At 44.3% G+C, this 26,298-nt stretch overlaps 1 protein-coding gene across 2 annotated transcripts; it reads right to left on the minus strand.

The window, feature by feature from the left end:
- Window positions 1-25,543, minus strand: LOC109896245 (ethanolamine kinase 1). 2 transcript variants are annotated; one of them, XM_031817890.1, is made up of 10 exons: window positions 25,434-25,543; window positions 25,127-25,300; window positions 7,657-7,794; window positions 7,317-7,438; window positions 6,812-6,952; window positions 5,713-5,855; window positions 4,987-5,070; window positions 4,231-4,391; window positions 4,057-4,130; window positions 1-3,507 (listed from the first exon to the last, which is right to left on the minus strand). In XM_031817890.1, the coding sequence occupies exons 2-10, from the start codon at window positions 25,271-25,273 to the stop codon at window positions 3,435-3,437; spliced, it is 1,083 nt and encodes a 360-aa protein (XP_031673750.1). In that variant the 5' UTR covers window positions 25,274-25,300; window positions 25,434-25,543; the 3' UTR covers window positions 1-3,434. The 2 variants fall into 2 exon arrangements, with proteins under 2 accessions (XP_031673750.1, XP_031673714.1); XM_031817854.1 differs by having other exon boundaries at window positions 25,127-25,490.
- Between the last annotated feature and the right edge of the window lie 755 nt (window positions 25,544-26,298).

Below are 26,298 nucleotides of genomic sequence, written 5' to 3' on the forward strand. Positions count from 1 at the left end.
AATAGTTCAACGTTTAATGGAAATATTTACTGACCAATGTTACTCTCCCCAGCACTCAAGTGTGGAGGATCACTGTACAGTCAGATTCACAGTATTTACAACCGCTGACTCCCTACACTCACCTAAAATTCAACAGTCAAAAAGAAAATATGGAGAAAGTAGAATCTAGTTCTGTAGTGTTTAAGTTATTTGCAAATGAACTGCAAGCCTTATGAAGCTAACCATTTTGGTATGTGTATATAGAAAACATGAATACACCCTTCAACACATCTCTAGTCTACAATTACCACCGTCAGGATGGAACCCTTCCAGTCAGCACATATCCACAGTTGAAAGAATAGTGCACATTTAACTTCATACATGTGTATTATTGGCTATTTTTCTAAATGGGGAACTTACTTCCTTTACTTCAAATGTAAAGTCTTCTAGGACACATTCTTTCAACGTTTGTCCAGTGAAGGCATGTGCTGTAGTAGTGTATAAACTCTACTTTATAGATTTTACTAGTAGACCTACGGCCACTGCGATTCTTGAACCCGCTCCTGCTGACTTGCCCTCAAAGATCTGAGAGGATTGGATAGGTGTTAGGCTGGAGGGAGTTTCTAAAACGACTAGTAGTAGCAATAAGCATAATGGTTTACATTTTGTGAAGGGAGTTAAGGGCATATTTAAGAAGAGGAAAGCAGCCCTAGCCTGCCGTAGTTGGTCTACCACTTCAATAAGTGGGGTCATTTCTGGTTGTGCATTCAGGAAGCAGACATTTACAGTCATCTATCTGGCCATGCTAGCATGAAGTAGGCTGTTGCTTTCTAATCACAAATCTCAACCATTAACCTATGTTGCCACTTCTGTTTGTTGTAGCTTGGCAATCTAGTGTCTGACTAGTTTAGTTGAATGTAACCACAGACCACCAGGAGTGCATAGAACATCTTGACGTTCGACCACCTTGTCTCCCTCATACTCTTATGGTCAGTCTCCCTCTAGTGACTCCCTCATACTCTTATGGTCAGTCTCCCTCTAGTGTCTCCCTCATACTCTTATGGTCAGTCTCCCTCTTCTCTCCTTCAGCACCACACGTCTGAAAACAGGATGAAAGCAATATGGTGGATTCATTTGTCATCCATCTAATTGTTTCCTATTAGTGTAGATGAAGGAAAGGAATTGACTCTTAAGATGGTTGAGATGCACCCTAACAGGAATACAGTTAGTCTCACTGAAATGTTACGGTCAACTCAAAGGAAACACATTCACATATGTACATCTACGATAAACAGGAATTCATTGCACTTGGTCACCTGTTAGTTCAACCCTGGGCCGACATAGAACAGTTGGTGGTGAGCTGTGACTCACCTGAAGCCTTTCAAAGTGTCGTCTCTGTCCATAACGGCCTTTAAAAATGTATACAAGAGGGCCTTGACCATCCATTTAGGAAACACTACAAGATTCTCTCAACCCATTCCACTGACTCAATGACATAAATGGTTTGGAATGTTGCAGATAGAAATGTACTGTATAGAATAGACACAATCCTACATCAAGTATGAGTCATTTCCATTTGTTGCATCAATCTACTGCTATGTTGCAGATGCTCTGCTTAACACTATTCCAGTAGTCAAAAACCCTGGTCCTGGACAGTTACAGGGTGTGCAGGTTTGTTCCAGCCCAGCACTAACACACATGATTAAATGAACCAGGATAATGATGATTCGTTGAATCATGTGTCTAGACTGTAGCTCTCCAGGACAAGAGCTGGTGAAAATGGCATCTACCCTCCCTGCCTGTACAGCTAGTGACAAGGGACAAAAAGGCAAGCTCTCCTGAGAGCCAAGAGGCTGCTCATCAGTCTCACCGTGTAGCCAGAAAACACATTTTGGAGTGTGCTAGGGGAACTAAGAGGCCTGGCAAGCATGGCTAGTGACTCATCACAACAGTCCTTCTCTTCAACACCTTCATAGAGTTGGCAGCCTCCTATATTGGTGAATTATTAACCCTGTCAGTAACAGGAGACAGCCAGGGATCACAGGACAGGCTTATGATATCCTAATACGGCTCTCCTCTACTTTCCCTTACATGTTGATCTTCTGATCTGAGAGGGCTGGAGAGGAAGGGAGGGGGGACCGGGATAAAGAAAGGTGTTACAGAGTTCCTCCAAAGATCATGATGTCAGTCAGAGAAGGAAGTGGTTGCTGGCTCAGTGTGGACTTTACCCTGCTGTCTTGTCCTTGGCCACCTCACTCACATCCTGATAAGCTTCAGAACAACATTGGGGTTAGTGATTCCACACCCTTTGAAGCAGTGGCTCTGACAGTTTACGCAATAACCTATTGTATAAGATTCTGGCTCCTTTTTAGGGAAGTTATGACTGAATGGATGGAGGTTGGGATGTTACAGTGAATGTGCACTTCAGGCAAAAGTCCCTCCACCACCTCAGCCAATCAAGAGAGTCGAGAGAGGAGGAAGTGTAAAAGGGCAGAGGGAGGTGAGAGAAAGGGGGAGGAAGAGGGGTCAGATACTGGGGAAGGCAGGGGTGATTGAGGTTGTGATTCTCAGAGTAGTCTGAGTGCAAAGTTTAACAGAGCGAGTCACCATAACTATAAAAGCTAAAGTGGTGGAAAAGAGGCAGAGGGAGAACAGGGCCCTGGTTTAAAGTCTAGCACCAGTGACGCAAAGCTGCTCCTGGCCACAGAGGCAGCTCTGCTGTCACAGACATTATTAAAGGACCATATCACTGTCTTGCCATGGCTAGCCCCTCTAACCTACACGGCAATGCCACCTTCACTGCAAAGCAACTACAACTTCAGTTCTACGTCAACCCCTAGCCACTTCGTGTAGATCTGAGTTGAATGAATACACTATTTTCATGGTGAAACCATGACCATATTGCTTAAGAAATCCTCTCAGATCAGTGCCTACATTAAGGACAAGCTGGCTGCCCTCTCTCCTACACAACACGCCTTGAACACAACCACAGGGAAAACTCAGAGCCCATAAATACAGAACTGTCTGCACACTATTCCCCATGTTGGCACCAAATGCTCCCGGACTCAGCTAGTGTTTCAGCTACGCGTCTGCCTGGGGAATTAATCTTACATCAGTAGGTCAATCAATTCTTCACAGAATAAATAAATAAAGACACATTTACACACAGATCACCCCTGGCTGTTTTGGGGAATCTTGATGAGCTTGACTGGTGAGACAGAATTGAAGAGGAATTAAATAGTATTTGCGCTTGTTGCCAGGGACAGAGTTTGGAAAAAATGTTGTGGTCCATCCACACTCGGCCCTCTAAATGTTATTTACCCCACCCCTCGACCCCATTAATAATGCTCAACCCAAACTTTTGTCCCTCATCCCCCAGCACAGCCCTCTCCTGCTCAAAGTGTGTCTGCTCCACTGGTCAGTGCCAGTGATGGGGTCCCTCTCTTCTCCTCCTCTCATTCTGGGATCTGTAGAGCCATCACTGCAGGTTTGGTCTTGAAGTATTGGTTGAAGCGCAGCACAGCATACCTGCAGGAGAGATGGGGAGGGGGGAAGAGATAGGGAAAGGAAGTGTTGAAGGAGAGCGGAAGAGTTCCATTTTCACTTAATGAGAGCACCAAGTATCCAATAGCAGCCATAACAATAGCCCAGACAGCTCCAATTGACTGGTTGTTAAACTGTCAAGAGCAATATGTCATTCATACAGGTGACCGGGGGGGGGGGGGGGGGGGGGGGGGCAGTTCTGTCGTCACTGCAGGACTGATTGGGTTGCAGACACTCAAACCACCAGGTTCAGTTTCACCTCTGCAGGCCCAAGACGTGACCGCTCTCACTCTCTACGCCATTTTTCTTTTCACAGGCCCTCTCCCCTCTTTCTCTACTGGTCAGCTTTCTCTGCGTGTGTGTTTGTAGAAACTGTGTTGTACCACAGAGCTTGACCGTGCTGCAGGGTTTGTCTTTCAGTCTGTCATCCACATTAAATTATCCCTTTCACTCACATGCACCACAGGCAGACAGACAGGCAGACCAACAGCTTTTAACATCACAGGAGACCATTACACACAAACACACACTTACCCCAGGAAGTCAAAATCGATGGAGGAGTACTTGGCCTGGATGAGTGCCCAGAAGCCCCAGAAGAAGTGTGATGCCTACAGAGAGGTCAAAAGTTAGACAGGGTCAAACTAATCAAAGTTTCAGCCCAGCATCTACCAAGTCATCTGATGGAGAGAGAGAGTGTGTGTTCCTCACCAGAGCAAACTTGTTGACCTGTATGTAGAGTCTCTCCAGCTCTCTGTCGCTGACCTCCTCTCCTTTCTTAGTGGACAGTTTGTACGCCTGCAGATACACACGCAGCCACTCCAGCTGCATCTCACGGCTAGGATACAGCCCATAGTCCAGCTCACTCATACCTGTAAACACACACACACATTAATATATGGTGTACAGTACATCTCATGACTAGGATACAGCCCATAGTCCAGCTCACTCATACCTGAACACACACACACACACACACATCATGACTAGGATACAGCCCATAGTCCAGCTCACTCATACCTGTAAACACACAGGTTCACATACATATATATATACACACACACACGTCATGACTAGGATACAGCCCATAGTCCAGCTCACTCATACCTGTAAACACACACACGTCATGACTAGGATACAGCCCATAGTCCAGCTCACTCATACCTGTAAACACACACACGTCATGACTAGGATACAGCCCATAGTCCAGCTCACTCATACCTGTAAACACACACACACGTCATGACTAGGATACAGCCCATAGTCCAGCTCACTCATACCTGTAAACACACACACGTCATGACTAGGATACAGCCCATAGTCCAGCTCACTCATACCTGTAAACACACACACACGTCATGACTAGGATACAGCCCATAGTCCAGCTCACTCATACCTGTAAACACACAGGTTCACACACACACACACACGTCATGACTAAGATACAGCCTATGTATCTCCTCTTACCAGCAAACTCGTTGAAGTGGTTCCCGATGTCAAAGGCCTGATAGTTGTAACTAGAGTATTCATAGTCTATGAACCGGACATGGCCTGGAGAAAATGGAGAGGTTGGAAACAGTAACATTTGGATGTTATAATTAAGTGGATGATGCGATTTGTGGCTGATCACCTGGGGTGATGTTCTAAACTGATGACATCTCACCCTCTTTGCTGTTGAGGATGATGAGGATGATATTCTAAACTGATGACATCTCACCCTCTTTGCTGTTGAGGATGATATTCTAAACTGATGACATCTCACCCTCTTTGTTGTTGAGGATGATGAGGATGATATTCTAAACTGATGACATCTCACCCTCTTTGCTGTTGAGGATGATGTTCTAAACTGATGACATCTCACCCTCTTTGTTGTTGAGGATGATGAGGATGATATTCTAAACTGATGACATCTCACCCTCTTTGCTGTTGAGGATGATATTCTAAACTGATGACATATCTCACCTTCTTTGCTGTTGAGGATGATATTCTAAACTGATGACATCTCACCCTCTTTGCTGTTGAGGATGATATTCTAAACTGATGACATCTCACCCTCTTTGCTGTTGTGGATGATATTCTAAACTGATGACATATCTCACCCTCTTTGCTGTTGAGGATGATATTCTAAACTGATGACATATCTCACCCTCTTTGCTGTTGTGGATGATATTCTAAACTGATGACATATCTCACCCTCTTTGCTGTTGTGGATGATATTCTTGCAGAGCAGGTCGTTGTGACAGAGCACCACAGGAGAGCCCAGCTGAGACAAGTGCTCCTTCATCCACACCATCTCCTGCTCCAACACTGCCTGGCTGGGCACCTCCTGCTGGATCCTGGAGAGATGGGGGGGGGGGGGGCGGCAGGAAGGGAGAGGCGGCAGGAAGGGAGAGACAGGAGGAGGAAGTGGGGAGACAGGAGGAGGAAGTGGGGAGACAGGAGGAGGAAGTGGGGAGTAAGTTGGTTTATTGCTAGTCTTTATCTTAAAAGGATAATGTTTAAAAATCAGACACGGAGTGCGTGTGTGTGTACTGTGTAGAGTCAGAGTGCCCAGTGGAGCAGTGCTGAGGGGAAACGGACACTGTCCTGTGTGGTAATGGGCTTGAAGCGTTCATCCAGAAGATTGACCGACTCCCAGTGTGTTAACTCACCCCTCTGTCCAGGGCCTCCCACCTCTAACCTTCTTCCACTAGTAGTACAGCAACTACTGGCTGGACCTACCTCCCCATGGCCTATCACCACCGAGGACCATCTACCTAGGCCACCTCTCAACAACTGAGTGGCCAAGTCCCCAGAGCCTCACCCAGCTCTCTTCTCCCTGCCTGCCCAGATCTCTGCTGTTGGCTGGGTAGAGCAGCAGCCAGTACCCACCCACAAGAAGACAGAAGCCTCCTCTGACAGTGCTGGCTGGGGCACACTTGTTGAGTCTACGTGTGTGTGTGTTTGTACAGTGCAGGCAGGCTGGCTGAATGACGCATTAGCTCGCTACATTACCCAGGCATTCTAGGCAGGCCGATAAGTGGTATGCAAACATCTTATCCCAGTGCATACCTCCGCCTCCATAATCCACCTCTACCCTGTTGTTATGATCGCACTTATAGAAGAGTCTGTATAGAGGACTTAATAGCAGACCCAGGCATTGAGGACAGGACTGGGAGACAGCTGGCCAGCACATATATGAACAGTAAACTGTTTTAAGAAAATACCTTGAGTAAGAGGGGGCCAAAGTGTGTGTTTGTGTGTGTGTGTTCAGATTAACTGGTACAGAATATTGTGTTCAGGTTCCTCTTACCTGGCGTTGGAGGCTTGCTCTGTGAACTCGGTGGCGACCAGAGAGAAATATTTCCTCATCTTGATCCACAGGTTGGGTTTGGGGATGCAGCCGTTATGTGCGTGGATCGCATGGATACGAGCCATCTCCCTGGATATTAGCCTGAGGACACACAAACACACAATACATCATTCTGCAAGTATGATGAAATAGACAATCATTACAGAATGACTCCTATCCCCCAAAAATAGGTTTGTGTCCTGCATCCTGTTCTGATCAATGAAAAAGTAGTTTACTTGACTGTTTTTTGACCTTTTAAATGGTGTTTACTCTACACAGTTCTTATTGTAGTTCCATGGTGCAGCCAACAGGGCTTAGGACTGCCTAGAGTCGCAGTCCCCCTGGACTCATTAGCAGTCAGCTACGCTAGGAGCTTGTATATTTACACATCAAACCAGGCTTTCCCTGCAGACTAGACAGATACCAGGATCAGCTTGAAGATGGTTTTCTAGTAAAATGTCCTCACCTGAGTAAGATCGGGTCCCTGACGTCCTGTGTTCCGAGGGCGTCCCCCTGCATGAACTCGTAGCAGAGGCCATTCTGGAAGGTGCAGTAGAGGCGCGGCGCACAGCCATTAGCATGTAGCACCTGGAAAGACATGCAAAGGATTAGACACTGATGACCTCATAAGACACACCAGGAAGTAGCCTGCATATGGGTCCACGCACAGGGAGTTGAACTTGGCTACCAGTATAGATGCACTTAGTTCCTGAGTTTGATAGTGAAACGCTCTGAAGTGTCAAATGTGTGAACTGTAAACGGTGTGTGTGCGAACCAGGAAGCTCTTGAGAACGTGTATGGTGCACCTGGAAGCTCTTGAGCTCGTTGTCTCGGTCGACGATCAGCTCCGTCTTGTTCCCATACACACGCACCAGAACCACGTCCTCTGGACTGGCATCCACATAACAACCCACCAGCTTATTAGTGGTCCCATCAGTGAAGAGCTGAGAAAGGGAGGGAGATTAATACAGCAAAAATGCATCAGGTAGCCTGGCGGGTAGGGGTGTTGGGCCATAACCAAAAGGTTGCTGGATCGAATCCCCGAGCTGACAAGGTTAAAGTCTGTCGTTCTGTCCCTGAGCAAGGCAGTTAACCCACTGTTCCCCGGGCGCTGATGACGTGGATGTCCATTAAGGCAGCCCCCCCCCCCCCCCCCCCACACCTCTCTGATTCAGAGGGTTGGGTTAAATGGGGAAGACACTGACTAGGTATCCCCCTTCCACACCAGTGAAGGTATAGTTTAGTCGAGTCTACTCTAGTTAACTGTCACTAGGTCAGTTGAGGCACAAGCCCGTCCTTGCCAGGAGTCATATCAGAAGCTGGACAACTGGGCCAAAGGGCAAGGGCTTTCCAGCTAGGCTACTTGTTTAACGGCACCCAGACAAGGAAGCTGTTTGCATTGCCAGCCACTTCATTCAATGACTACTGTTGGGGGAGAAAGTAACACACAGGAAGTCATGGTCTGCATTTGTAGTCTTTAGTTACATGTGGCTTTCTTTCCCCATCTCCTTTCTGACCATTGAGATCCACCCAATGGCTAATAACTTACCATATTCATGCTCTCTGGAATGTGGACAATCTGGACTAGTGATTTTACAGTGGGCAGATATCCATCCCCAAAGCTAAAGATTGCAGAGCGACTAGCCCCATCCACATCGGCCCGCTCTCTGGCCGCCCACCCCTACATAGCTGGCATTCCTAGCATGGTTGACCAGAGAGCTGGGCACACCGGCACCATGTTATGACCACACACACGTATACCGCTTTGGACTGCTTTATCCCGTGGCAGTCTACACAGACCCAGAACACAACGCACCACTATGACCTGTGATCATCGTGTCTCAGTGTGTGGGAGTTTCTCCACGTATCACAGGCAATAAGCTCCAACACAACTGGGATAATTATTAACCAAGATTCTGTTTTAGGTGACGTGTTCTTTGAATGAGAAAAGAACGTCTGCATATCTTAGTAGGCTATCACTTTATTGTGGCTACAAATTAAAAAACCTTCTCCAGAGCATTGATCTTCTCTGTTGAGACTGAACCCTTCTCTCCGTTTCTAGCCATTCATGAGGCCATAGACATTCAAACACGCAAAATATACGAAGTATCTCTTGCACACACACATCAGAATTGGCCACATGGCATTAATGTGTGATAATAAGCAGGTCAAAGGTGATGGGAATGGGATGTGACTGGGGTGTTGGTAGGTTCTGGTGTTTGTAGGGACAGAGGGCAGGATGTTTGGGACTGGACACTAGATATTTACAGTAACAGAAAGCCCCCCGACCCCCTCCAAATCCTGTCCAGGTGGCTCAGTCAGTTCAGATCCAGTAACCCCCCCCCCCAACCTTCACTTCTCTCCAACTAGTTTCTCACACGTTCTCCCAGCTCTCCATCCATATAAGTCTACCACTCAGTCTGTCCTCCCGCTCTCGCTCAGTTTGTGCTCCATCTCTCTCGCACGTACCCATGCCTGGTGGGGGCTGTATTAGGCTGCGTGCGTTACAGGGACAAAGGCAGGGGGACAAAGCCTGTTTGGCTGGCTCCCATTGAGAAAAGCTGTGTTGGGAGGTCAACAGTATCACGTTCTCAGTCACAGGGCAGCCGGTGGGGGGGGGGGGGCACACACACACACACAGCTGAGAGACAGACACATTCTGGCCTCAATGTACCAAACACAGGATGACTGGAGTTAGACATGCCTAAGTTTGTCAGCACTAGGCAAGAGTGGGAAGTTAGTCTCACTAGCAAGGCCCTAGAGCTGGGCGATATGGCCACAAATCCACATCCCAGTAAATTGGCTAGAGTTGGGTGATATGGACAAAAAGTCATATCGCGATAAAGGTAACTATTTTGCTCGATAACACAACGATGAAACATTTCTTAAATGGATAGTTACTTTACATTAGCAGCAGGGCGCTACAATTTTTTTTTTTTGCCAGTGCCAAGTCTGACAAGTGAGATGGTAGCCGATGATTAAAAAAGTTAGCTAACATATCCAGGAAATGCATGATTGATATTTTGATGTGCAACCTCTCAAAATAGGATCCAGAATGATCAGATTTATTTTTTAGCTCTTCGGAGAATTTATTGACCTGTAGGCTACATTACTCACCACCTGAGGAAGTGGGAACTCGAAACCCTGAGCTAGATTGCTAACTCTAAATATGACATTGTTGCTAGCCATGTAGTCTAATTGAGTAATCAGTAAATGTAGGCAAATGTCTTACAAAAACTTTCCAGAACAACTGTAGTTGCTTTGAAAGCATTTTTCCCCGCAACAGCATTTTTTAAAGGTGTGGATCAGCTTAATATTGCAGAAAGATTGTTGCTTCCATCAATGTAATTGTCTGCATCATCTCCAATCCCCCATATCTATCTATATCTATCTATATATAGCCGCGTATATACACACTTATTTTTGTATTTTTTTAGAATAAACCTTTATTATTCCCCACAAACCCTACCACCAATTGGAGTAAACAATAACACTGCATTTTCCCCCGCAATAGCATTTTTAGCAACAGTCCTGCTTCTCAGAATGCATCTCTCCCTCCTCCATGCACAGAGTGAGGAGGGGGAATGAGAGTCAGCAGCCGACAGACAAACAGGGACAGAGATACTTTCATAGCAGGAATCAACATAATGCATACGCCATTACTGTTGACCGAATAATGGTTTTCGAACATTCTACAGGAATGTTGTGCAGCAAAAATCAATGAAAATGACCTGAGTAAACAGTGTCTGTAATTTTGGGTTTATCATCCCTGCTCTTCACGGCCCGAAAGAAACCAGTGTGTCATGTACCATTAGTGTCATCATCATACGTCAAACACATTGCCATAAAACAGCTGACAAGATACAAGATTCACCCGATAGCAGGCCTACCTACTGCTTAGTGCCAGTGAATAATGCATTTCCCCTTTCCCCGACAGGAACCCTAAACGTGGAAGACATCACACAGGGTCAGAAATAGGCCTAGGTATATTTATTTAACTAGGAAAGTCAGTTAAGAATCAATTCTTATTTACAATGACGCCTACCAAAAGGCAAAAAGCCTCCTGCGGGGACGGGGATTAAAAATATAGTACAAAACACACATCACTACATAAAGAGAGACCTAAGACAACAACATAGCAAGGCAACAACACAACATGGTAGCAACACATTGCAGCAGCACAACATGGTATGAACATTATTGGGCTGACAACAGCACAAAGGGCAAGAAGGTAGAGACAACAATACATCCCACAAAGCAGCCACAACTGTCAGTAAGAGTGTCTATCAATGGACATCATAACTCCAGTTGGTATGGAGATGAGTGAGTTGTGTCTTATGTGGGTGTGTGAGTATAGCTGGGGTTGAGTTGTGTCTTATGTGGGTGTGTGAGTGTAGCTGGGGTTGAGTTGTGTCTTATGTGGGTGTGTGAGTGTAGCTGGGGTTGAGTTGTGTCTTATGTGGGTGTGTGAGTGTAGCTGGGGGTGAGTTGTGTCTTATGTGGGTGTGTGAGTATAGCTGGGGTTGAGTTGTGTCTTATGTGGGTGTGTGAGTATAGCTGGGGTTGAGTTGTGTCTTATGTGGGTGTGTGAGTATAGCTGGGGTTGAGTTGTGTCTTATGTGGGTGTGTGAGTATAGCTGGGGTTGAGTTGTGTCTTATGTGGGTGTGTGAGTATAGCTGGGGTTGAGTTGTGTCTTATGTGGGTGTGTGAGTATAGCTGGGGTTGAGTTGTGTCTTATGTGGGTGTGTGAGTATAGCTGGGGTTGAGTTGTGTCTTATGTGGGTGTGTGAGTATAGCTGGGGTTGAGTTGTGTCTTATGTGGGTGTGTGAGTATAGCTGGGGTTGAGTTGTGTCTTATGTGGGTGTGTGAGTATAGCTGGGGTTGAGTTGTGTCTTATGTGGGTGTGTGAGTATAGCTGGGGTTGAGTTGTGTCTTATGTGGGTGTGTGAGTATAGCTGGGGTTGAGTTGTGTCTTATGTGGGTGTGTGAGTATAGCTGGGGTTGAGTTGTGTCTTATGTGGGTGTGTGAGTATAGCTGGGGTTGAGTTGTGTCTTATGTGGGTGTGTGAGTATAGCTGGGGTTGAGTTGTGTCTTATGTGGGTGTGTGAGTATAGCTGGGGTTGAGTTGTGTCTTATGTGGGTGTGTGAGTATAGCTGGGGTTGAGTTGTGTCTTATGTGGGTGTGTGAGTATAGCTGGGGTTGAGTTGTGTCTTATGTGGGTGTGTGAGTATAGCTGGGGTTGAGTTGTGTCTTATGTGGGTGTGTGAGTATAGCTGGGGTTGAGTTGTGTCTTATGTGGGTGTGTGAGTATAGCTGGGGTTGAGTTGTGTCTTATGTGGGTGTGTGAGTATAGCTGGGGTTGAGTTGTGTCTTATGTGGGTGTGTGAGTATAGCTGGGGTTGAGTTGTGTCTTATGTGGGTGTGTGAGTATAGCTGGGGTTGAGTTGTGTCTTATGTGGGTGTGTGAGTGTAGCTGGGGTTGAGTTGTGTCTTATGTGGGTGTGTGAGTGTAGCTGGGGTTGAGTTGTGTCTTATGTGGGTATGTGAGTGTAGCTGGGGTTGAGTTGTGTCTTATGTGGGTGTGTGCGTGAAGCCAAAGTTAGGTGTTTGTCGGGGATCAGATGTGAGGCAATTAAGGATGGGGATATGATGTGGTTCTGACAATGGTGACTCACAGGGTACTGAAATCATCTGGAAACGCACACTGTTTTGCCACTACACTGTCCATCTTATCTGAGAGGACAGCTTACAAAGTGTCTGTACTTACGTGAAGCTATTGAGGCAGTGGGGAATGCAAATGAGATAGCTAGCTAGGAGCTTTTGACTGTTCACTCTGGTGTTCCCTTTATAATCATGACATTTTGATCAACTGAATTAAATTGAAATATTTTTTGCACAGATATCTTCCTTGATATTTTTATTTATTTGTATTTATTTGACCTTTATTTAACCAGGTAGGCAAGTTGAGAACAAGTTCTCATTTACAATTGCGACCTGGCCAAGATAAAGCAAAGCAGTTCGACAGATAAAACGACACAGAGTTACACATGGAGTAAAAACAAACATACAGTCAATAATGCAGTATAAACAAGTCTATATACAATGTGAGCAAATGAGGTGAGAAGGGAGGTAAAGGCAAAAAAGGCCATGATGGCAAAGTAAATACAATATAGCAAGTAAAATACTGGAATGGTAGTTTTGCAATGGAAGAATGTGCAAAGTAGAAATAAAAAATAATGGGGTGCAAAGGAGCAAAATAAATAAATTAATTAAAATTAAATACAGTTGGGAAAGAGGTAGTTGTTTGGGCTAAATTATAGGTGGGCTATGTACAGGTGCAGTAATCTGTGAGCTGCTCTGACAGTTGGTGCTTAAAGCTAGTGAGGGAGATAAGTGTTTCCAGTTTCAGAGATTTTTGTAGTTCGTTCCAGTCATTGGCAGCAGAGAACTGGAAGGAGAGGCGGCCAAAGAAAGAATTGGTTTTGGGGGTGACTAGAGAGATATACCTGCTGGAGCGTGTGCTACAGGTGGGAGATGCTATGGTGACCAGCGAGCTGAGATAAGGGGGGACTTTACCTAGCAGGGTCTTGTAGATGACATGGAGCCAGTGGGTTTGGCGACGAGTATGAAGCGAGGGCCAGCCAACGAGAGCGTACAGGTCGCAATGGTGGGTAGTATATGGGGCTTTGGTGATAAAACGGATTGCACTGTGATAGACTGCATCCAATTTGTTGAGTAGGGTATTGGAGGCTATTTTGTAAATGACATCGCCAAAGTCGAGGATTGGTAGGATGGTCAGTTTTACAAGGGTATGTTTGGCAGCATGAGTGAAGGATGCTTTGTTGCGAAATAGGAAGCCAATTCTAGATTTAACTTTGGATTGGAGATGTTTGATATGGGTCTGGAAGGAGAGTTTACAATCTAACCAGACACCTAAGTATTTGTAGTTGTCCACGTATTCTAAGTCAGAGCCGTCCAGAGTAGTGATGTTGGACAGGCGGGTAGGTGCAGGTAGCGATCGGTTGAAGAGCATGCATTTAGTTTTACTTGTATTTAAGAGCAATTGGAGGCCACGGAAGGAGAGTTGTATGGCATTGAAGCTTGCCTGGAGGGTTGTTAACACAGTGTCCAAAGAAGGGCCGGAAGTATACAGAATGGTGTCGTCTGCGTAGAGGTGGATCAGGGACTCACCAGCAGCAAGAGCGACCTCATTGATGTATACAGAGAAGAGAGTCGGTCCAAGAATTGAACCCTGTGGCACCCCCATAGAGACTGCCAGAGGTCCGGACAGCAGACCCTCCGATTTGACACACTGAACTCTATCAGAGAAGTAGTTGGTGAACCAGGCGAGGCAATCATTTGAGAAACCAAGGCTGTCGAGTCTGCCGATGAGGATATGGTGATTGACAGAGTCGAAAGCCTTGGCCAGATCAATGAATACAGCTGCACAGTAATGTTTCTTATCGATGGCGGTTAAGATATCGTTTAGGACCTTGAGCGTGGCTGAGGTGCACCCATGACCAGCTCTGAAACCAGATTGCATAGCAGAGAAGGTATGGTGAGATTCGAAATGGTCGGTAATCTGTTTGTTGACTTGGCTTTCGAAGACCTTAGAAAGGCACGGTAGGATAGATATAGGTCTGTAGCAGTTTGGGTCAAGAGTGTCCCCCCCTTTGAAGAGGGGGATGACCGCAGCTGCTTTCCAATCTTTGGGAATCTCAGACGACACGAAAGAGAGGTTGAACAGGCTAGTAATAGGGGTGGCAACAATTTCGGCAGATAATTTTAGAAAGAAAGGGTCCAGATTGTCTAGCCCGGCTGATTTGTAGGGGTCCAGATTTTGCAGCTCTTTCAGAACATCAGCTGAATGGATTTGGGAGAAGGAGAAATGGGGAAGGCTTGGGCGAGTTGCTGTTGGGGGTGCAGTGCTGTTGTCCGGGGTAGGAGTAGCCAGGTGGAAAGCATGGCCAGCCGTAGAAAAATGCTTATTGAAATTCTCAATTATGGTGGATTTATCAGTGGTGACAGTGTTTCCTATCTTCAGTGCAGTGGGCAGCTGGGAGGAGGTGTTCTTATTCTCCATGGACTTTACAGTGTCCCAGAACTTTTTTGAGTTAGTGTTGCAGGAAGCAAATTTCTGCTTGAAAAAGCTAGCCTTGGCTTTTCTAACTGCCTGTGTATAATGATTTCTAGCTTCCCTGAACAGCTGCATATCACGGGGGCTGTTCGATGCTAATGCAGAACGCCATAGGATGTTTTTGTGTTGGTTAAGGGCAGTCAGGTCTGGGGAGAACCAAGGGCTATATCTGTTCCTGGTTCTAAATTTCTTGAATGGGGCATGTTTATTTAGGATGGTTAGGAAGGCATTTAAAAAAAATATCCAGGCATCCTCTACTGACGGGATGAGATCAATATCCTTCCAGGATACCCCGGCCAGGTCGATTAGAAAGGCCTGCTCGCAGAAGTGTTTCAGGGAGCGTTTTACAGTGATGAGTGGCGGTCGTTTGACCGCTGACCCATTACGGATGCAGGCAATGAGGCAGTGATCGCTGAGATCTTGGTTGAAGACAGCAGAGGTGTATTTAGAGGGGAAGTTGGTTAGGATGATATCTATGAGGGTGCCCGTGTTTAAGGTTTTGGGGAGGTACCTGGTAGGTTCATTGATAATTTGTGTGAGATTGAGGGCATCAAGTTTAGATTGTAGGATGGCTGGGGTGTTAAGCATGTTCCAGTTTAGGTCGCCTAGCAGCACGAACTCTGAAGATAGATGGGGGGCAATCAGTTCACATATGGTGTCCAGAGCACAGCTGGGGGCAGAGGGTGGTCTATAGCAGGCGGCAACGATGAGAGACTTGTTTTTAGAGAGGTGGATTTTTAAAAGTAGAAGTTCAAATTGTTTGGGTACAGACCTGGATAGTAGGACAGAACTCTGCAGGCTATCTTTGCAGTAGATTGCAACACCGCCCCCTTTGGCAGTTCTATCTTGTCTGAAAATGTTGTAGTTTGGAATTAAAATGTCTGAGTTTTTGGTGGTCTTCCTAAGCCAGGATTCAGACACAGCTAGAACATCCGGGTTGGCAGAGTGTGCTAAAGCAGTGAATAGAACAAACTTAGGGAGGAGGCTTCTAATGTTAACATGCATGAAACCAAGGCTATTACGATTACAGAAGTCGTCAAAAGAGAGCGCCTGGGGAATAGGAGTGGAGCTAGGCACTGCAGGGCCTGGATTCACCTCTACATCGCCAGAGGAACATAGGAGGAGTAGAATAAGGGTACGGCTAAAAGCTATGAGAATTGGTCGTCTAGAACGTCTGGAACATAGAGTAAAAGGAGGTTTCTGGGGGCGATAAAATAGCATCAAGGTATAATGTACAGACAAATGTATGGTAGGATGTGAATACAGTGGAGGTAAACCTAGGTATTGAGTGATGAAGAGAGAGATATTGTCTCTAGAAACATCGTTGAAACCAGGAGATGTCATTGCATGTGTGGGTGGTGGAACTAATAGGTTGGATAAGGTATAGTGAGCAGGACTAGAGGCTCTACAGTGAAATAAGCCAATAAACACTAACCAGAACAGAAATGGACAAGACATATTGACATTAAGGAGAGGCATGCTTAGTCGAGTGATCAAAAGGGTCCGGTGAGTGGAGAGGTTGGTTGGTGATTTAGACAGCTAGCCAGGGCATCGGTAGCAAGCTAGCATAGGATGGAGGTCTGTTAGCTACCTCTTGCGTTCCGTCAGTAGATTAGTGGGGTTCCGTGTGGTAGAGGGGATTAATCCAAATCACACAACAACAACAAAAATAAAAACAATAGATATAGTTATAGAGGCCCAAGAAGAAAACATAATAATAAAAAAATAATAAAAAAATAAAATTGTCCGATTGTCTATTCAGATAGCAGCCGGTAAGACAGCTAACGGTTAGCAGGCCGCAGATGGGCGTTCAGGTAACGTCGCGACGGAGGAGCCAGCCGAATAACTCCTTCGGGTAGATAAGTCGGCAGTCCAGTTGTGAAGGCCCGGTGGGGCTCCGCGAAGGCAGTAAAACGGGTCCGGATAGGTGACTGCAGCCCAGGTGTGATTGATGGAACTCAGGAGTGATTGACGGAGCTTGCTAGCTCCGGAATAATTGATGTTTGCTCCGGAATCGACGAAGGCCGATAGTCACACGGATAGCAGCTAGCTAGCTGTGAGATCCGGGTATGAATGTCCAGAGAGCAGTCGAAATCCAGGGACATGGAGAGAAAAATTGGTCCGGTATGTTCCGTTCCGAGCCGCGCTGCGCCGTACAGAACTGGCGATAGATTTTCGAGCTAAAGGATAGCTGATGACCACAAACCGTGGTTAGCTGAATACTAACGATTTGCCAGTAAAGGAGCTAACTAGCTTCTGAACTAGCTTCTGGATTAGCTTCTGGCTAGTTTCAGGCTAGCTTCTTGGAGTTTCTGGCTAGCTTCTTGGAGGATTACAGATCTGAGGTAAATAATACTTTTTTATAAATATACATTGGTGAGGCGGGTTGCAGGAGAGTGTTTTGAAGATGAGTTGATGGAAAATAAAAATAAAATGTATGTGAAAAAGTTGTAAATATATATATATATATATATACACAGGACACGACAAGACGAGGACAAAAGACGTCTGAACTGCTATGCCACCTTGTGAATAACGTGTGTAAGTGTCAATGTCTGATAAATCGTTTGTGAGCATGTCTCTGATATCGAAGGAGCTCCCTCAGTGGGGCCAGAACCGTTTGATACAACCACTTTGTGCTCTCCTGAAAATACAGCTTTCACATTCGTCCATTTAGATGTGACATCTTGTCCAATCAAACTATTTGAGTTTTGTGGAGAAATCAAAAAAATTTGAATGATCATTTTGCTATGCTGCTAATCAAGATTTAATGAATTAAAAATGGCATTCAGACATGAAACATGCACTCTGCATCTGAGAGTCTCGTTTCATTTGGAATCTGTTCAGTTCTAAAAGCAATGTTTATAACAACCCATCAGTAGCCATCTTTGCTATAACTTAACTGTGTCCTTCAAACATGTTCTTAAAATATGCCACATCTTGAAAGGTAAAGGTATGAATGATGCTTCACTCAGATGGAGTTGTTCTGGAACGACGTCTGGATGAGCAAGCATGGCATCAGTGGGCGACTCAATACTAAGTTTCCTGAAGTCCCAAACGGAGATGGAAGTCATGTCCGAGGACCAGGCAAGGTAATGGGTGGATGGCAAGTAGAAGTGAGGCAAAAAGGCACGAGGTCCAAACCCGAACTGGCTGAAATATAAGCAGAGTACTTTCTCCTTTGGATCAAGTACAGGAGAGAAAAATGCATTTTACCCACCAGAAGACCCTGGCCAGTCGACAGAGTGAACTTGAAATTGATCCTGACAAAAATGAGGAGAAAGAACCTACGTCGTCAGGTGAGGTGAAGGCTTCCAAGCCACCCAAATGATCAGGAAAATGCCTGAGACGACTCTGGCCCAGTGGGAATACGATTCACAGAGAAAGTGGCTCCATGCCTTTTGGCTGATTTGTTTGTGGTATCAGGCTGGGTGAAGAACAAGTTGGGGTCTGTCAATTCGGTCAAAGTACCCAGAGGTGTGTCTGCTGCTCAGAGGGAGAGGGTGCTATTCGTTTCGAGTCTCTGGACAAAAGTGGTGTCCTGCTTTGATCTCCGGAGTAGAGCGCCACTGAAAGGAGGTTGAGTGTTATACCCTGACTACACCGCTCGCGTCCTGTGCACAATCGTGCAAAAGACATTTTGGAATCTATATTATTAAATTATTGCGTCAACGAGCGTCTGCGTTGCCAAGGGCTAAAATAGAAGTCAGTGACGCAGATCGCGGTGCAAGTCATGACGCTCCCATCTCCTCATTAGTTTATGGAAGCAGATGCCCACGTGAATCTCCTCATTGGTTATACCCACGTGGGTGATTGAAAGACAAACTGTGTTGTCGGTCGTCATGGTAATACTATGAAAGTTTAGATGCCAATCACCATATAAGTTCAAAGAAGAAAAAACCTAGAAGGAGGAAAGATGACTAGAAACGATTCGGTTGACCATTTTATGTGTGGATTAATTGTCAGAGTAGAGGACCTTCTGCATTTCAGGTAAAATAGCAAAAATGTTTAATGCTTTTCGACATGTCCCCAAATTTATGTAAATGGTTCAGAGTAGAGGTTCGACCGATCATGATTTTTCAGCGCAGATACCGATTATTGGAGGACCAATAAAGCCGATACCGATTAATTGGCCGATATTTATTTATTTGTAATAATGACAATTACAACAATACTGAATGAACACTTATTTTAACTTAATATCAGTAAAATCAATTTAGCCTCAAGTAAATAATGAAACATGTTCAATTTGGTTAATAAATTTTTTTTAATAAAACTTTTTTACCTTTATTTAACTAGGCAAGTCAGTTGAGAACAAATTCTTATTTTCAATGACGGCCTAGGAACAGTGGGTTAACTGCCTGTTCAGGGGCAGAACGACAGATTTGTACCTTGTTAGCTCGGGGGTTTGAACTTGCAACCTTCCGGTTACTAGTTCAACACTAACCACTATACCCTGCCGCCCCATAATGCAAAAACAAAGTGTTGGAGAAGTAAAAGTGCAATATATGCTATGTAAGAAAGCTAACGTTTCAGTTCCTTGCTCAGAACATATGGTTCCTTTTAACATGAGTTTTCAATATTCCCAGGTAAGAAGTTTTAGGTTGTAGTTATAGGACTATTTCCCTCTATACCATTTGTATTTCATTAACCTTTGACTATTGGATGTTCTTATAGGCACTTTAGTATTGCCAGTGTAACAGTATAGCTTCCGTCACTCTCCTCGCTCCTCCCTGGGCTCGAACCAGCAACACAACGACAACAGCCACCACATCAAAGCGTTACCCATGCAGAGCAAGGGAAACAACCACCCCAAGGCTCAGAGCGAGTGAAGTTTGAAACGCTACTAGCGCGCGCTAACTAGCCAGCCATTTCACTTCGGTCACACCAGCCTCATCTCGGGAGATGATAGGTTTGAAGTCATAAACAGCGCAATGCTTGACGCACAACGAAGAGCTGCTGGCAAAAACGCATGAAAGTGCTGTTTGAATTCATGTTTACGCGCCTGCTTCTGCCTACCACCGCTCAGCCAGATATTTAGGTAAGTAGGCTACCCTACTTGGCAGGGTAGCCTAGTGGTGAGAGCGCTGGACTAGTAACCGGAAGGTTGCAAGTTCAAACCCCGAGCCGACAAGGTACAAATCTGTCATTCTGCCCCTGAACAGGCAGTTAACCCACTAGGCCGTCATTGAAAATAAGAATTTGTTCTTAACTGACTTGCCTGGTTAAATAAAGGTTAAAAAAATAAAATAAAAAGTGTATTTATTTATTTTATAATCAGCAAAATCGGCACCCCAAAATACTGATTTCCGATTATGAAAACTTGAAATCGGCCCTAATTAAAATCGGCCATTCCGATTAATCGGTCGACCTTATTTAACTAGGCAAGTCAGTTAACTTCTTGGATATAGGGGGCGCTCTTTTAATTTATGGATAAAAAAACGTGCCCGTTTTAAGCGCAATATTTTGTCACGAAAAGATACTCGACTATGCATATAATTGGCAGCTTTGGAAAGAAAACACTTGAAGGTTTCCAAAACTGCAAAGATATTATCTGTGAGCGCCACAGAACTCATGCTACAGGCGAAACCAAGATGATACTTTAACCAGGAAATGGGCAGAATTTTCGAATCTCTGTTTTCTATTGTCTCCTTATATGGCTGTGAATGCGCCGGGAATGAGCCTGCCCTTCCTATCGTTTCTCCAAGGTGTCTGCAGCATTGTGATGTATTTGTAGGCATATCATTGGAAGATTGGCCATAAGAGACTACATTTACCACGGGTCCGCCCAGTGTCCTTTGTGTAAATTGGTGCGTAATCTTCAGCCACAGGCATTTTCTCCTGGGATTCAGAGGGGAAAGCACACTTCCACGAATGATATATCATCGAAGAGATATGTGAAAAACACCTTGAGGATTGGTCCTAAACAACGTTTGCCATGTTTCAGTCGATATTATGGAGTTAATTTGGAAAAAAGTTCGACGTTTTGAAGACTGAATTAGTTTTTTTTTGGTAGCCAAACGTGACACACCAAAACGGAGCAATTTCTCCTAAACAAATCATCTTTCAGGAAAAACAGAGCATTTGCTATCTAACTGAGTCTCCTCATTGAAAACATCTGAAGTTCTTCAAAGGTAATGATTTTATTTGAATGATTTTCTGGTTTTTGTAAAAATGTTGCCTGCTAATGCTAACGCTAAATGCTACGCTAGCTGCGCTAGCTGTTACACAAATGCTTATTTTGCAATGGTTGAGAAGCATATTTTGAAAATCTGAGATGACAGTGTTGTTAACAAAAGGCTAAGCTTGAGAGCTAGCATATTAATTTCATTTCATTTGCGATTGTCATGAATAGTTAACGTTGCGTTATGGTAATGAGCTTGAGGCTGTATTCACGATCCCTGATCCGGGATGGCTCGACGCAACAGGTTAAGAACAAATTCTTATTTTCAATGACGGCCGAGGAACAGCGGGTTAACTGCCTGTAATGCAGGACAAGCTAGTTAAACTAGTAATATCAACCATGTGTAGTTAACTAGTTATTATGTGAAGATAGTTTTTTTAGAAGATATGTTTAATGCTAGCTAGCAACTTACCTTGGCTCCTTGCTGCACTCGCGTAACAGCTGGTCAGCCTGCCACGCAGTCTCCTCGTGCCATAAACGGCATCCAAAAATGCTGGTTGTTATGAAAACTTGAAATCGGCCCTAACTAATCGGTCGACCTCTAATGCAGACCCGGTGGCGAGCGGAAAGACTGAGGAGATCCTGTCTGTCCTGAGTTTTAATGCAAAGTAGAGGATAGTGGGCAAAGGGTAAGGGAGCCTGAGAGGATCCCTGTGAGTAGTAGGCCAGTACAGTGACCCGAACAGTTTGTATTAACTAGGTTGGTTTCTTGGCGTTTATTGCTAAGATCATTAATTGTACAGCACAGATGGAAAGGAAATCCAAGAAGATTGAATTGGTAGTAGCAGCAGCAGAGATGTTTTTGGGTATCAGAGATTTTAACTTCTTGAGTGTAGGGGGCAGGATTTTTGTTTTTGGCTAAAAAACATACCCATTTGAAACTGCCTATTTCACAGGCCCAGAAACTAGAATATACATTTAATTATCAGATTAGGATAGAAAACACTAAAAGTTTCCAAAACTGTCAAAATATTGTCTGTGAGTATAACAGAACTGATATTGCAGGCAAAAACCTGAGGAAAATCAAACCAGGAAGTGCTGTTTTTCCTGAAAGCTCTCTGTTCCATTGGATGCCGTGCCTCCATTTAAAGGGATATCAACCAGATTCCTTTTCCCATGGCTTCCTCAAGGTGTCAGTTTTTAGACAGTTTCAGGCTTTTATTGTGAAAAATGAGCGAGAAAGATAACATTGCATCAGTGGATAGCCGGGTGTTCGCAGAGTTTTGCTTGCGGTACAGAGTGGGGCAGCCATTGTCTCTCCCTCTCCTATTGAAAAAGCGACAGTACCAGTTGATACATTATCAATTATATATTTTTAAAACAACCTGAGGATTGATTATGAAAAAAACGTTTGACATGTTTCTGTGGACATTACGGATACTATTTGGAATTTGTCTGCGTTGTCGTGACCGCTCGAGCCTGTGGATTTCTGAACATAACGCGCCAAACAAATGGAGGTATTTTGGATATAAAAGTAATCATTATGGAACATTTATTGTGTAACTGGGAGTCTCGTAAGTGCAAACATCTGAAGATCATCAAAGGTAAGCAATTTAATCTATTGCTTTTCTGACTTTCGTGACAAATCTACTTGGCTGCTAGTGTTTGTAATATTTTGTCTACTGAGAGAGATGTTCTTACATGAACGCTTGTTATGCTTTCGCCGAAAAGCTGTATTGAAATCTGACACGCCAGGTGGATTAACAACAAGCTAAGCTGTGTTTTGCTATATTGCACTTGTGATTTCATGAAAATAATTTAATTTGAATTTGGCGCGCTGCAATTCAGCGGGTGTTGATGAAAATGATCCCGCTAAAGGGATGGGTGCGCCAAGAAGTTAATGCAGAAAAACTACAAGGGGTTTTGACAGAAGGGGTTCTAGCTTCCCAGGCTGAAGGCCTGGTGTAAGATCTGTTGGGGCCAAGTAGTGTTAGGGATAGTAGTATATATACAGAGTACACCTACCCATTCAAGTGTTTCTTTAATTTAATATTTTCTACATTGTAAAATGGCAGTGAAGACATCAAAACTATGAAATAACACATATGGAATCATGTAGTAACCCAAAAAATAAAATAAAAAAATAAGTGTTCAGCAAATCAAAATATATGTTATATTTTAGATTCTTCAAAGTTGCCACCCTTTGCTTGATGACAGCTTTGCACACTCTTGGCTTTCTCACAACCAGCTTCACCTGGAATGCTTTTCCAACAGTCTTGAGTTCCCACGTATGCAGAGCATTTGTTGGCTGCTTTCCTTCCCTCCGCGGTCCAACTCATCCTCAACCCAATTGAGATGGTTTGGGTCGGTGGATTGTGGAGGTCAGGTCATCTGATGCAGCACTCCACTTGCCTTTTGTCTCAAATTGCCCTTACACAGCCTGGAGGTGTGTTGGGTCATTGTCCTGTTGAAAAACAAATGATAGTCCCACTAAGCACAAACCAGATGGGATGGCATATCTCTGCGGAATGTTGTGGTAGCCATGCTGGCTAAATGTGCCTTGAATTCTAAATAAATCACTGACAGTGTTACTAACAAAGCACCACCACACCCCCTCCGTGCTTCACGGTGGGAACCACACATGCAGAGATCATTCGTTCACCTACTCTGTGTCTCACAAAGACACGGTTGGAACCAAAAATCTCAAATTTGGACTCATCAGACCAAAGGACAGATTTACACTGGTCTACTGTCTATTGCTTGCGTTTCTTGGCACAAGCAAGTATCTTCTTCTTATTGGTGTCCTTTTAGTGGTTTATTTGCACCAATTCGACCATGAAGGCCTGATTCATGCAGTCTCCTCTGAACAGTTGATGTTGAGATGTGTCTGTTACTTGAACTCTGAAGCATTTATTTGGGCTGCAATTTCTGAGGATGGTAACTAATGAATTTATCCTCTGCAGCAGAGGTAACTGAGTTTTCCTTTCCGGTGGCGGTCCTCATATGACAGCCAGTTTAATCATAGCGCTTGACGGTTTTGAGATTTCAAGAACTTTGAACGTTTCTTCTAGTGCAATGTTCCGGATTTACTGACCTTTGTGTCTTAAGGTAATGATGGACTGTCGATTCTCTTTGCTTATTTGTGCCGTTCTTGCCATAATATGGACTTGGTCTTTTACCGAATAGGGCTATCTTCTGTATACTTCACCTACCTTGTCACAACACAACTGATTGGCTCAAACACATTAAGGAAATAAATACCACAAATGAACTTTTAACAAGGCACACCTGCTACTTTAAATGCAATCCAGGTGACTACCTCATGAAGCTGGTTGAGAGAACGCCAAGATTGTGCAAAGCAGTCGTCAAGGCAAATATAAAATATTTTTTGATTTCTTTAACACTTTTTTTGGTTACTATATGATTCCATGTGTGTTATTTCATAGTTGATGTCTTCTCTATTAGTCTACAATGTTTAAAAAAATGTCAAACTAAAGTAAAACCCTTGAATGAGTAGGTGTGTCAACTTATGACTGGTCGTATAGTATATACAGTTAGACGGCGGTGCAATTTCTTTTTGTGAACACATGTGTAATGCACTTTCCAAACTGTGAAAGGCAGCAATACGCAACAAAGCGTCTAGTCTGCCGGAAAACCACACGAAGGGAGACGTATAACCTTTTTGTCAACGTATCCATGGAGCACAGAATACAGACATGAACATTCGTTGTTGATTCGACTTAAGTCTCCAAGAACGGCGTAGTGACTGACAGCTAGTTAAATGCTAACACCACTAGCTTAGAACTCAGCTTGAATAACTACAAACGAAGTAACTAAATGCAAGAAAAGCCAGTGTGATGCACGAAATAGATGTTTTACATGTATGCACGGGACGAGGAATATATCAAGGCCCCTGGACTGGTCTGATAGTTATGCTAACTTTAGTTAGCTAGCTAGTGATGATGGGCCATGGCGTTGGCGCATCATTCAGTGGAGAGATGTCGAACTTACCTTGGTCTTGACATGGTTTATGTCCCACGCTGGCCGAAGCTGCTTTACCAGCTTCATTGCCCCATCGATTACGTTATGTTCCTCCACGAAAATCGGGAATTTTCGAATTACCGGCGACCCCACAGGCACGTGTATCTCCGTCTCCATAATGTGGTTTATTTTCCGTTTCGAATTCTTGACAGATATGAATGGAATTCGGGACATACAAAAAAAAACAACAGCAATTGTTTGTGAGCTGGTTGGTATAAACGGCTAACGGTAGCTAAACAAGGTGCTTATAAATGGTTAAAGCAAAGGATGCAACTACCGGTGAGGTTCTCGTCGTCGCTGATCTCCTACTTGGCACCGCCCTCGCGTAATCATCCGACGCTAGACGCGCATAACCGCGAGCAACCGGCGGACTGGGAGGGAGCACGCCAACTTTCTAAGCCCGAGTTTGTCCGAGTGGAGTCGAAGAGCGTCAGAGTAGCCGTTTTCGTTTTTCGGTATTGTGACAAATAAACTCTGTGGGTGTATGCATATCCAAAGAGTCATTATCAAATAACATGAGAAAGGCGAAATTCATGACCTTGAATGAGGATCTACTTTTGATCAGAAAGAAACATGTAATTGTTTTTAAGCAACATTTTAGGCCCATTGATTGGTCCCAGACATTGACAATAACTTGGTCTGGGGCGCCCCCTATTCTTCTCAATATGATTAGAAGTACCAATTTTAGTCAGAGTGTGTCAGTGTTGTAATGCCAGTCGAATCCCAGTCGAATACCAGCACCAGCAATGTAATGGCGTTCAATATATTTTATAGGGTGTAAAACAAATAATGTATACCCTAAATATTTGCTAATTTAGGCTCACTCAAGCTCATTTCAGTTATAGTGTCACAAGTCATGACTGATGGAAGGAAACTCATTCAGCAATCACAATTTTAAAAAATTGTATTCCCATTGTTATTGGACCTTGAACCCATAGGAGGCCATTTTGAAATGTATAAAAGCCTTATCCATTTTTCTGTCTGTAGCTAGGTTTCCAATCAATTGGGAACAGATTTTAATGTGAATATTCTAAAATCTGCATGAAAACAGTATGTGCATTTTCCCACCAGAGATGAGTTTATCAAGCTGACTTGTTACAGATAAAAGGCTGTGCGTGATGACGTAGTGCACATACAAATAC

This window comes from Oncorhynchus kisutch, linkage group LG1, assembly GCF_002021735.2.
Source record: "Oncorhynchus kisutch isolate 150728-3 linkage group LG1, Okis_V2, whole genome shotgun sequence".
Taxonomy (NCBI): domain Eukaryota; kingdom Metazoa; phylum Chordata; class Actinopteri; order Salmoniformes; family Salmonidae; genus Oncorhynchus; species Oncorhynchus kisutch.

What these genes read in the sequence shown, in the direction of transcription:
- LOC109896245 (XM_031817854.1), bottom strand. Translation starts at nt 25,330, where the DNA reads ATGTCCCGAATTCCATTCATATCTGTCAAGAATTCGAAACGGAAAATA. An exon ending in CATCCACAACAGCAAAGAGG is followed by an intron (nt 5,071 to 5,712) that starts GTGAGATATGTC and finishes CATTTTCTCCAG; the next exon opens with GCCATGTCCGGTTCATAGAC. An exon ending in ATCGATTTTGACTTCCTGGG is followed by an intron (nt 3,508 to 4,056) that starts GTAAGTGTGTGT and finishes TCTCTCCTGCAG; the next exon opens with GTATGCTGTGCTGCGCTTCA.